The following is a 12,306-nucleotide window of genomic DNA, read 5'->3' as shown; positions in this document are numbered from 1 at the left end:
TTTTATTTTTTTTAAACTACTCTTACTGACTTTTTTCCCCCTTCAAAATTCTCTTGTATGTAAAGGGAATAGAGAAAAAGATTCTCTCTCTCTTCTCTCCCATATGCAATAGCTACACCCTACCCAGTGACCCTGCACGAAGGATATGTGAGGACGAAACCAGGCAGGGTTGGGGGCCAGATCTGGGTTTTATGGGCTCAAAGAACAGTCAAATTTGGAAGTCCTCTGGAATAAAAATAATACAATTTGCTAGGACCCTCCGAGAACCTCATGTAAGCTCGAGACAGTTCACATTTTCTAAAATGTCGTAGTTAGGACCATAAGTAGTCACCCTACCTGCACCCTACCTGTGCAGGCGAGAGCCCCACAACTGCATGGTCAGTGCTGCAGGCACCCGGTACCCACCAGCACCTGTGGGATGGCAGCGAGTGGTGGATGTGGAAGGCAGCAGCTGCTTCCTCCTTCCTGCCTGTCTTTCGTTACCCAGAATGCTTGTTCCTACAGGAATGCCAGCAGATGCACGGCGAGTTCCTGGGATCTGCGTGTGGCCATCACGGACCCTATACTCCTGACGTGCTCTTTTGGTCGTGCATTCTCTTCTTCACCACCTTCATCCTCTCGAGCACCTTAAAGACATTTAAGACAAGCCGCTATTTCCCAACCAGAGTACGTAGCATGCTCATCCATTTCTTGTGTGTCAGAATTCTAATATAACAGAGCTTGTTCTCAGCATCCATGCTGCGTGCCGAGTAGAGTGGCGGGTGGAGAGCTCTAAATGTCCTGATGAGCCACACTGTGTCATCATCTAGTGTTCAGCAGCTTCTTTTATAGGTGTGTCGTATGGAATGAGGAGTTAATACTTAAAAGCTTTTTGGTTTAAAAGCACCAGTGAGCTGAAGGTGGAGTGGTATTCTCTAAAAGCTCTTAAGTCTCATTTCCAGAATGTTGTTAAGTCTCATTTCCAGAATGTTGAGGCATAGCATGCAATAGCTACAGCTGGCTCCTGACTGTGTTTCCTTGGGATGGTCACTTTGGATACGTAGGGCACCCCAAAGTCTCCTCCCAGGGGTGGCTCTCGTACTAGCTTGCGAGACCACTGAGCACAGTGACTGCAGCAGCCCTGTGCTCCTGACTCGGTTTGCATGACCGAAGCATCGACAGCCCTTCCCTGACGCCGACGACAGTGCCGTTGGGACCAGTTATGGGTAGCAGAATTAGAGGTCAAGTGTAAAGTGGCTAGATGGGCCATTGCTTGGAAAAGGAGCTCAAATCAGGAGAAAATGGTGGTTTCTCAGGAAGTGAGGTTTCAATCAGGCACATTTGCAGAGCAGGATGTGTGAATGGGTAGAGGGCTCAATTGGTTGGATATTTACTCTACACACATACCTGACCAAAACACACTCTTAGACTTCAGTGGGCCTACACAGCGGTTAAGGGAGACACATGTTAAATAAGTTCAGGGTCACTGTCCTGGTCTGAACTAAGAGAACAAGTGGCAGTGGTATACTAACTACTTGCTCAGTTCTGGGTTAAGTGACTGGGTTAAAACTCAGTCACTGCCATCAGATAGGAAGTTGAAACACGTGAAACAACCAGGTCCATATGAGATAGTAGTAAAGAGTTGTATGCCAGCCTTGCATGTAAGTGCCATAGGAGTTCAGAGGAGAGAAGGGCCACTGAGTCCCAGGACAGTCAAGATGGCTTCATGGTGGGGACAGATACATGTTCAGAGAAGTTATGTAACATTCAGAGGAGAACTAACAAAACCAGGGCGAGGGAGCTGGAAACCTCAGGTTTCAAAGGAAAGCAAAGCTAGGTTAAGGTATTAGGGACGCTATGTGTGGCTGAGATATATTTTGCTCTATCTCTGTTGGAAGTTCAGAGTAAGGCAGGCACTGGGCATTGCAGAGGCACTGTATGTTATTAAAGCTACACTAAACTATACAGTGAGATAGTTCTCTTAGGAACAAAATGGTGATAAATGCTATGGAGAAAAATAAAGCAGGCAAGGAATCTAGGAAGAACTGGGGTAGAGGGTGGTGACCAATTTTAAGTAGGGTCACCAGAGAGGATCTCATGGAGAAGGTGATAAAGGAGGTGAGGGAGCAGCCCAAGAGGTTATTGGAGAAAAACCATTCAAGGTAGAGGAATGAGCAAGTACAAAGACTCGCAGGTGGGAATGAGTCTGGCGTGTTTAAGAAACAACCAGGAGGTCTGTGTGGCTGGAGCAGAGTAAGCGAGCGGGAGAGCCTTAGGAGCTGGGATCAGAGCGTAATGATGCTGGTGTGTGGGGGCCTCGTAGGCCAAGACGGCCGTTTGGATTTTTAACTCAGTCAAATGAGGGGCCATTTTAGGGTTTTGGTGGAGGCATTAACTTGGGCAATATTAACATACTCCTGTAGTTTAAATATGCTTGTTTTAATTCAGTATAAAATTAAAGCATTCTACTGAGGCTTTTAAACCTTTTACAATATTAAATTCCTTCCTGCTGCAGTTAATCTACTAAAACAGTTTTCCAATCCTTTCGCATGCCAGGTACGCTCCATGGTGAGTGACTTTGCCGTTTTCCTCACAATCTTCACAATGGTGATTATTGATTTTTTGATTGGAGTCCCTTCCCCAAAGCTTCAAGTTCCCAGTGTGTTCAAGGTAAATAGAGCTCAGTGTGCTTGTTACCCTCATATAGTTTCATAGAAACTGGTCCCGAGCATGTTTCAAAGGCCTTTCCATATCCTACTCGTAAGCCTTGCCGTCCTCTAAATCTGAACCTTGCTCTTTGTGACTTACTTTTCAGGAAAACAAACTCTTCAGTGTTGGCTAGGTTCAAGTCAGAGAACAACAAACCTAAGGTCATTTAACGAATGAAAAGTATTGTTTCTTATCATTAATGCCACTTACTGGTTTTAATATGTTAAGATTTAAAACAGTGGAATGTGCACATTTATGTAAATACATACCAATTACTATGGAAATGGAGGTCTCTGAGACAAGTCTGGTTAATAGCACTTTCATTGAGCACCAGCCATATAAGGACACTGGGAAGGATGAGAAAGCTAAATGTAAGACTGGGCCCCGCCGCTGAAGAATCTTGCCTTGTGAAGTGGTGAGCTGGCCAGGGGGCCTCATCCAGAGTCAGGTTACTCCTGTCAGAGCAACCGCGACATCTCTTCAACCTTATTTCATTGTTTGTATAAATCTCTGTAATCTACAATATTTTCCCCAAAACCTGTATAAAAAACAAAACAAATGATCAATATGTGGGGACTCCAGATCTATTTCCATTTGGAGGCACTGAGTAAACAGAGAAGATGGAAAAAGCTGAGCTCGGCTCCATAGATCCCCCTACCACTCGGGATAGAGAGGAGAGAAAACCTGGCCATACTCAGTGAGTAGAGAAGAATCATAAAATGAGAGGACGGGAAAGGCTGTGGAGGAGAAGGAAGGAAGTCTTTGACTTGTAAATGCCCCTGTATAGTCAGCCTTTGTCTTCTCTTCTTCACCCCTCCCTGAAGTAGGCCTGCTTAAAAATATCTTTTTCCATATTGCCTGAACATTTATTTTATTTTGTTCAATTTTCTGAAATGCCACTAGTTAGAAATTTACAGATTTGAAAACACCCTCTTTAAAACTATAATACCTCCGAGAATGTGTCATTCTCACCTTTGTGTGAATGAATGAGTAGGGTCAGCTTTCTCTCCACTACCTAGCTGAGGTCAGCCCTGCAGGAGGAATGGCCTTTGTGTAAAAACAAGCAATTTGGGAGCATCAAGCAGTACTTGGAAAGGTTCCCGAATGGGGAGGCTTAAGATAGTCAGGAGACACCGGATTTCTGGGACATCTGGGAAGGCCTCTGGGAAGTGGGAGAAAGATGAGAAAGGGAAATGGGAGAATGTCAAAGAAAATGTTGCTCATCGGCAGGCCTTGCTTTCAGGAAGCAGAGAAGAAATTTTCTTTCTTCTTCGCTTCCCTATTACACCACATGGCCCCCAGTGATCAAAGACCCAATTTGAAAGTTCGTACTATTACCAATAAGTTATCGTTAGGTAGGGATAAGTTTTTGTATTAGCCTGACAATTTTACTACCACTTAGAACGTTGTTACTAAGGAAACAGATTCTGTAAACTTTCCAACCCTAACCCATTCATAATTTGGGACTTGGCCATGTTATTGAAGAGTCTTTGAATCCTAGAGTCACAACCAATATGGAACCAAATACTTTGGATGTAACAATCTTTGCTTTGTTGAGTTTGGGTCCATTCTGAGCCAATTTGTATCCCTGGCCTTTTATCCTCCATCACTACTTGCCAAACAAGGTGAACTTTTCTTCCTCAGAGTACTCTGAGGAGTGGGGGACGGGCTGAGGCTCTGGGAGAGTTTAGGTATGTCATGAACACCCAAGTAACGTTTGTGAACAGTGGTCTTTCAGGGGCATTGGAGAGGGTCCTGGATCACAGAAGTCCCCAGGTCCTGCAGTCTCGGACTCCTCTCTCAAGTCTGTAGAGCCTGGGTCCCTGTTTCACTGCTGATGGGAGAATCCAGTCTAAGCCCATGAGATTCCATGCAACTGGCTCTACTGTGCCTTTATTGTGCTGCAGACATACATCCTCTGGCTTCTGGAAGAAGATAGTCACAATTATTTATATTTATCTTTGGAAGTCATTGAATTATTTTTTGACAATTTTGTTGCTAATTATATATTACTTGGGCTAATGTTGAGATGTAGTTGCTTTCTCTGTACACAGTTTTGGAGAGTAGGAGAAGGAAGTGAAGAATTAACGAATATTCCATACGAAATTGATAATTGAGGATCGACTCTTTCAAAGGGGATTTGGAACACAGTCATAGATTTTTCTAATACAGAGTTTCTGTATTTTGTACCCTTCTTTTTATAAAGGATTCTCCTTCAAGAATAAAAAGAATGTTGATATTGTGATTCATTTTGATCTGTTTTGCCGTAATGACTACAGTTAACTTAAAATACAAAAATAAAACCTTATTTTTTTCCCTTCAGCCAACAAGGGATGATCGAGGGTGGATCATTAGTCCTATTGGTCCCAATCCCTGGTGGACTGTGATAGCTGCAATTATCCCGGCTCTTCTCTGCACGATCTTAATATTCATGGACCAGCAGATCACAGCTGTCATCATTAACAGGAAGGAACACAAGCTCAAGGTGACAAGAAGTTCTGACCTAAAAGGACTAATGGCAGCCTGTTGACTTTAAACATTTTTTTTTAGATTTAGGGTAAACCCATTTATACCACACACTGTAGAACCTGGATAAAAACAGTGATGAAAGGAGATCATAAGGGCTTTTAAGGGGTTTCCAGTTCGTAGATTGGAGCACAGTGGTATGGTGCCAGAGAAGTTTGAACTCCATCACTTTCCTCTCAGACTTTTGGGGAAGGTGGGCATGCGGAGTTCCTGGTGGCCCATATGCTCTGGGTCAGGCTGATTTTCATGAGGTTCAGGTCAGGGCTTCAGCCACTCTTTCCCAGAGGCAGGTATTCGCCCATTGGTGTCCATTACTGGGGTTTCCAGACTGAACAGAGGTAGGGTTGGTTCCAGTGCATGTATCAGTGAGAGACTTCATGCCTTCATTTCTGTTCTTTCCTTACTTAGAGTAGGCAACATGCAAATTTGGCAAGAATTTGGGAGTGTGATTTAGGAACCCAATAAGGACATTTATCTTCAACTCTTGTAGTGTTTACCGTCTAGAATGGTCAAGATGTGGCGTGGTCTCTGGTTACTCTGCCAAGAAAGGACAAATCTTTGAATGTGTGAGATTCAGAGTGAGATCTTGGGTAAAGAATGGATATTGGCCTGTTTTGGACAGCCTGAGGTTTCCCTTTTTCTCCTGTGTTCCCTCTAGACCAGGAGGGGCTGGAAGACTTATCTGGGATCACTGGACCCCTTCCTCCTTACCCGTCACCCCTTCCTGCTTTGGCCCTGAGCCGTTGAGCTCTCTGTCCCATGCCCCACCACACCAGCCCACTGATGGTGACAGAGACTCTGTTTTCCCACAGAAAGGTTGTGGCTACCACCTGGACCTGCTGATGGTGGCCATCATGCTGGGCGTCTGCTCCATCATGGGCCTGCCCTGGTTTGTGGCTGCCACTGTCCTGTCCATCACACACGTGAACAGCCTCAAACTGGAGTCGGAGTGCTCTGCTCCTGGAGAACAGCCCAAATTCTTGGGCATTCGAGAACAGAGAGTGACCGGCCTTATGATCTTTGTGCTGATGGGCTGCTCAGTCTTCATGACGGCCGTATTAAAGGTACTCATTCATTCATGCGTTAGGGAACAAGTGCTTGATTTGAAAATAGGAAAGGTCATTCTAGTGGGTAAGACAGATAAAATGTAGTTTAAAAAGTTAGTTAAGAAAGCAAACGTAATAATTCCAGAATAGAAGTGATAAAGGGAAATATATAGTGGTCTGTGGTGCTATAGAGAGTTAAGAGAGTACTGTTTTAGTTAGTGTGGTCAGAGAAGGCCTTTCTAAGGAGATGCCATTTAGGATGAGATGGAGCCGGCCATGCCATGGATAGTGAGAGATGGATGGCATGGGGCAAGGGGAAAGAAGTATTTAGTAAGGCCCTGAGGTGGGAAAAAGTGATATATGTTCTAGGAAACATCAGGGCTCAAGGATGTTGAGGCATCTCACAAAGGCAAAAGCACAGTGAGATGAGATTGAATAGTGAGCAGGGGAAGATCACGTGGGGCCTTCTTCACGCTGGTAAAGGTAACCTCGGAAGGGCTTTCATAGGAGAGGGACATGATCCATTTAGTATTTTAAAAAGATCATTCTGGCTGATGGTCAGAGACTAAGGTTTTAGGGTTGGGGAAAAATAGAAGCAGCGAGAGCAGTGAGGCTATTAACAGGTGAGAGATGATGGTAGCTGGATGAGGAAGTTAGTGGTAGGGACAGATAAAAGGCATGGGTTCTGTGCATCTTGGAGGCAGAGCCAAAGGTCTTGCTTTCCTGTTGACTAGATATAGAACGGGGTGAGGAAAAGAGAAAAATCCAAATGTCTGCTAGTTTTCTGACTTGACCATCTGGACAGAGAGTGATGGCATTTAAGATGGTGACGACGGCGTGAAGAAGGAAGTGATTTTGTGAGGGGCAGGGCTGTGGTCAGAGTTGAGTGAGATGTTTGGGAGGCAGCTGAGTGGAGAGGCTAGAGGAAGGTTCTGGATTGAAAATATAAATGTGGAAGTCCATAGCACATAGATGATGCTGAAAGCCAAGGGAGTAGATGAGCTCCCTGGGGGAGAAGGGCAGATGTAAAAGAGAAGTAGGACCAGATGAGAGCAGAGTCTAAGGAGCTCCAAATTTAGAAGTCAGGTAGAAGAGGAGACAGCAACAGAGACTCCGAAACAGCTGTGAGAAGTAGGAGGGAAACCAGGAGGGTGTGGTGTCAGGGAAGCCACTCGAGGGGAGTGTATTAAATAGGAGGGATTTATTCGAAACTGTCTAGAAAGATGAAGACTAAGCCAAGGCCACTGGATTTGGCAACATGGAGGCCTAACATGACTTGATAAGAGCAGATTCAGTGGAACAATTGGGCAGAAGCCAAATTACAGGGGACTGAAGAGTAAATAGGTGATAAAGTAAAGAGTATGAACAGACAGCTGTTTCAAGAGGGTTTTCTGTGAAGTGGAACAGAAAAATGGGCGATGGCTGGTGTGAGATGTGTGGGTGTGAGGCCTGTATGTGGGGAATTGAGGTAAAAAGGAAAACTCTATGGCTGGATCTCTAATCCCTAACCTCTGGAGCACTTACTTCCCTTGCCTCTGTTCCCCTTTTCGGTGAAACTTTAACCACCCTTGCAAATTTGCACTGCAAATGCTATTTAAGGATGAGAACTGAAAGATGGGAAAGGATTCCACACTATCTTCCTGTGCTCTTACTTTCCACTCACTCAATCTTGTCACCCCTCCTCACTTCCCTTACCCACTTCTACTCTCTGTCCCTGGGCCTACCCCTCCCACCTCTGGTCTAGGTGCCACCTGGAGGGGCCCAAAGATTGCTGCTCCTCCCGGAATGTAACACGAAGGCAGGGTGGTGGACATCGCCTGGCCTTCCCATAACTGTCTTGGGGGGGTTATTCTTTTAGGAAACCATTCAATAGTTCTACGAACAAGGTTTGCACCAAATTGAGATATCTACTCACTCTAGTTTCAACTGGGGATTTTCTAGTGCTGAGGAAATTATGTTTGGGAATGTTCTTTAGCCCCAGAAGAAAAGTAAGTCAAGTTGAGTCTTTAGCTGTGAGACTTCCCTTGCCTTGGTTCTATAGGCCTCATGTCCCTACCTCATAGAATTACCCTAAAGATTACCTGGATGGATAGATGTGAGCTGATAGGTGTGTATGTACGTATAGTAAGTGCAATACAATAATGTTGGCATTTCTTCCCAAACCATTCCCTCTCTGATAGGACACCTCACCTCCCCACTCCTCCCCTCAAGTCTGGTTAGTGAAAAGGGAAACTTTTTCAGTCCATATTTTTTTTTTTAGATAAGAAATAGTCATTCCCTTTATTTTTAAAAGTAGGTAAAAAAGTCATTTCATTTTTTTTCTCATGCTTCCATAGAGCGCAGGTTAAAACTCCATAGTTTAGTCCATATTAAAATACACCAAATCGCTGAGGAGATGAATGTGTAATTACAAAAGGTTTAAAAGGTATCAGTTGTAAAAGAGGTGTGTGTGTGTGTGTGTGTGTGTGTGTGTGTGTTTGTCTGTCTGTCTGTCTGTCTGTCTGTCTGCCTGCCCATCCCCATGGAGGAGGAAGAGCAAGAGATGGGTAAGAGACGAGGCCTATGATTTAATCAGGACCAGATTACACTTACGTGTAATGATTTTTATCGCTGTCAGCTTCTGTTTTGCTTCTATTTCTAAATCATGTAAAGGCAGCAGAAACTATGCAATGTTTATGCAGTGATTTTGTGACTTTGCTTCCTTCTTGGAAATGTGAAAATCGATATAGTCTCGAGGGTGCTGACACCAAGTGTAATCTCCGGCCTCTCTCCCTCTGTCTTCAGTTCATCCCGATGCCGGTGCTGTACGGGGTCTTCCTCTACATGGGAGTCTCTTCCCTGCAGGGAATTCAGGTAACGCGTGGCTCAGCCGGGGCAGTGTCTTCTCACCACGAGCCCCCTGTCCTGACCAGGGCGGACAGCTCCCTAGGGAAGCACAAACCAGTTCTTGAGAACCATTTCCTAGCCTCGCTGATTAAGCTATTTTAAACATTTCTTTGGACGTTGGTTGAAATAAAGTCATGTTAGCATGAGGGTACCGAGACCTCCAGGGTGGCCTGGGCTTGATGTCATGGTTCCAGTCACTTGTTAATTATGCAACAGACAATTATTAGAAACACATTACACAGTAGGTGCTTTGTCAGGTGCAGGTAAACTTAGATATGAAAGGTCGGCCAACACTAATACCAAACTGGCTTCCACACACGGACAATGCTAGTTTTAGTGCCAGGCTGAAGTGTAAGAGAGGGGGTTTAACTGGGGGTACATTGGTGAAGAAATTTGGGAGCAGTGGGAGCTGCTCCAGGCCAGCAGATACTACTTCCGGTCGTACTCGGCCTTTTCCCATCTATCAGCTTGTTCCCCTGAGTCCTTTGAACAGAGACACTCAGGAGCTTGTCACTGATTATTTGGCTGCTCCAGATGACGTGATGACTTAGCTACTTTTGTTGGTGGCTGGTTCCTCTTTGTTTTTATAGAATGTCTTTATCGTGGTTGTTCTGATACACTGAGTTCTAATGTGACTTTGGGCAGGTTATTTCATCTCTTTGGGTCTCTGCTTTCCATTTTATAGTATAAAGATGGTCATATTTTCTATATCCAGAATGTTACGAGGTTTCATTTTATGTTTTTACTATAAATAATAACGAGAATTTCCAAACTCCTCCAATAACCTGGAAGAGATTTAGTTTTGATAATAAAGAGAAAGATGCAATTGCCTCATTTTGTTTTCAACAGTTCCTGAGAAAGAGCTTTCTCTGGAACCACAGTATGGGGTAGGAAAAAGAAATTTGAACCTAGAATTTAAAAAGAAGGATTTGAATTCTAACGCTGTCACTTACCAACCTTGGCCAAATTACATGCTCTCTGGGGCTCAGTCTCCATTTCTGTCCCGTGGAAATGGTATTACCTACCTTTCAGAGCAGGTGATATAAGAGACATGAATGGGCCTAACAGGGCTTCTGACCCAGAGAATAACTCCTGAAAATCAATGCCAGTCCCCTCCTTTCAGTTCTTTGATCGTCTGAAGCTCTTTGGGATGCCTGCAAAGCACCAGCCAGATTTCATCTACCTGCGGCACGTGCCACTGCGCAAAGTGCATCTCTTCACCCTCATCCAGCTGACCTGCCTGGTCCTGCTCTGGGTCATCAAGGCGTCTCCAGCCGCTATTGTCTTTCCAATGATGGTGAGTTTACAAACATTGTTAATTCGTTTTAAACATGATGATAAAATATATATAACATAGAATTTACCATCTTTACCTTTTAAAGTGTATAATCCAGTGGCATTAAATACATTCACATTGTTGTGCAGCTCTCACCACCATCTATCTCCAGAACTTTTCTCGTCTTGCAAAACTGAAACTCTGCCCATTAAACAATAACTTCCATTCCCTCCTCCCCCAGCCCCTGGCAGCCACCATTCTACTGTCTGTTTCTAGAGACCTCAGACAAGTGAAATCATGCAGTATTTGTCCTTTTGTAATGGGCTTATTTCACTTAGCGTAAGGGCTTCAAGGTTCATCCATGGTGTAGAATGTGTCAGAATTTCCTCCTTTTTAAAGGCTGAATAATATTCCGGTGTGTGTGTGTGTGTGTGTGTGTGTATCTATATGTATATATATTATATATACATAAGGTATATGTATATATAATATATGTAATATATTCCATTGTGTGTATGTATATATATGTAATATATGTGTCACATTTTGTTTGTTTATTCATTGATCAATAGATACTTGGATTGCTTCCATTTTTTGGTTATTATGAATAATACCTTGACTATGTGAGTAATGCTAACAGGAAACAAATACCTGTTTGTGTCCCTACTTTCAGTTCCTCAGGGTCAATATCCAGAAGCGGGATTGCTGGCTCATATGGCACTTCCATTTTTAATGTTTTAGGAGATGTCATACTGTTTTTCATAGCAGCTGCACCATTTTACATTCCCACCAGCAGTGCACAGGGTTCCAGTTTCTCCACATTTTTGCCAACACTTATTTTCTGGGGTTTTTTTGGGGGGGTTGTTTGTTTTTTTGTTCTGTCTTCTCATGTGCTTATTGACCATCTGTCTGTCTTCTTTGGAGAAATGTCTGTTCAAGTCCTTTGCCCATTTTTTAATTGGGTTGTTTGTTTTTTTGTTGTTGAGTTTAGGAGTTCTTTATCTAATATGGGTATTAATACCTTATTGATGGTGAGTTTTTGTTTTTTGGTTGATCTTTGTAGGAGCAGCATTATTTTTGGGATCTTAGGGTGTGGATGCATGAGTGTAACAGTTTGCCACGTTTATTTTCAAGGTTACTAGTCTGCCTGTCTTTCCATCCTTCCTTCCTTCCTTCCTTCCTTCCTTCCTTCCTTCCTTCCTTCCTTCCTCCCTCCCTCCCTCCCTCTCCTCCCCTCCCCTCCCCTCCCCTCCCCTCCCCTCTCCCGCCCTCTTCCTTCTCCCTTCCTTCTCCTCCTCCTCCTCTTCCTCCTCCTCCTCATCCTCCTCCTCCTCTTTCTCCTCTTTATCCTCCTCCTCCTCCTCCTTCTCTCTCTCTCTGTCTCTCTCTCTTGACATGGAGAGGATCTTCGTGTTTGCAATAATTTGCACATGACTTCCAAAGCAGTAGAGTTCCAATTTAGAATTTACTGCAATCAGAAATGCCTAAAGTGGTAGAAGTGCACTGTTTGAAGCCACTGGGAGAGAGGAGGAGGCTGGTCTCGCACTGATAAGTGATGGGACATCCTTTCCTCCTTTCTAACAAGCAAGGGCTTTGGAAAGGAGACTAGGAAAGCTGAACTGTGTGTGGTGCAACAGGTGACAAGCTGTTTTCTAAATCTAGGGTGATGATGAAATTCTTGCCACCTGACTTTCATCTCCTCCTCTTGATGCCTTTCTTTCTCTAGCTTACTCCATGGCATGAGGATGCTGAGAATTCAGTGGGATGTTTGAAAGTTACCATGTTTCCCTGAAAATAAGACCTAGCTGGACCATCAGTTCTAATGCCTCTTTTGGAGCAAAAATTAATATGAGACCTGGTATTATATTATATTATACCCGGTAT

At 44.0% G+C, this 12,306-nt stretch overlaps 1 protein-coding gene across 2 annotated transcripts in view; it reads left to right on the top strand.

Annotated features, from left to right (window-relative positions):
- SLC4A8 (solute carrier family 4 member 8) overlaps nucleotides 1-12,306 on the top strand; it is a 68,906-nt gene that overhangs the window by 43,558 nt on the left and 13,042 nt on the right. For both annotated transcript variants that reach the window (XM_019724541.2, XM_019724540.2), the window contains exons 16-21: nucleotides 505-666; nucleotides 2,536-2,649; nucleotides 5,012-5,173; nucleotides 6,027-6,278; nucleotides 9,045-9,113; nucleotides 10,270-10,443. In XM_019724541.2, coding sequence (XP_019580100.2) covers nucleotides 505-666; nucleotides 2,536-2,649; nucleotides 5,012-5,173; nucleotides 6,027-6,278; nucleotides 9,045-9,113; nucleotides 10,270-10,443 — 933 coding nt within the window. The remainder of the gene's footprint in view (nucleotides 1-504; nucleotides 667-2,535; nucleotides 2,650-5,011; nucleotides 5,174-6,026; nucleotides 6,279-9,044; nucleotides 9,114-10,269; nucleotides 10,444-12,306) is intronic.

Source organism: Rhinolophus sinicus, linkage group LG02 (assembly GCF_036562045.2).
Source record: "Rhinolophus sinicus isolate RSC01 linkage group LG02, ASM3656204v1, whole genome shotgun sequence".
NCBI classification, from domain to species: domain Eukaryota; kingdom Metazoa; phylum Chordata; class Mammalia; order Chiroptera; family Rhinolophidae; genus Rhinolophus; species Rhinolophus sinicus.
The sequence above is the reverse complement of the archived record's forward strand: the minus strand, read 5'-3'. Positions and strand labels throughout refer to the sequence as shown.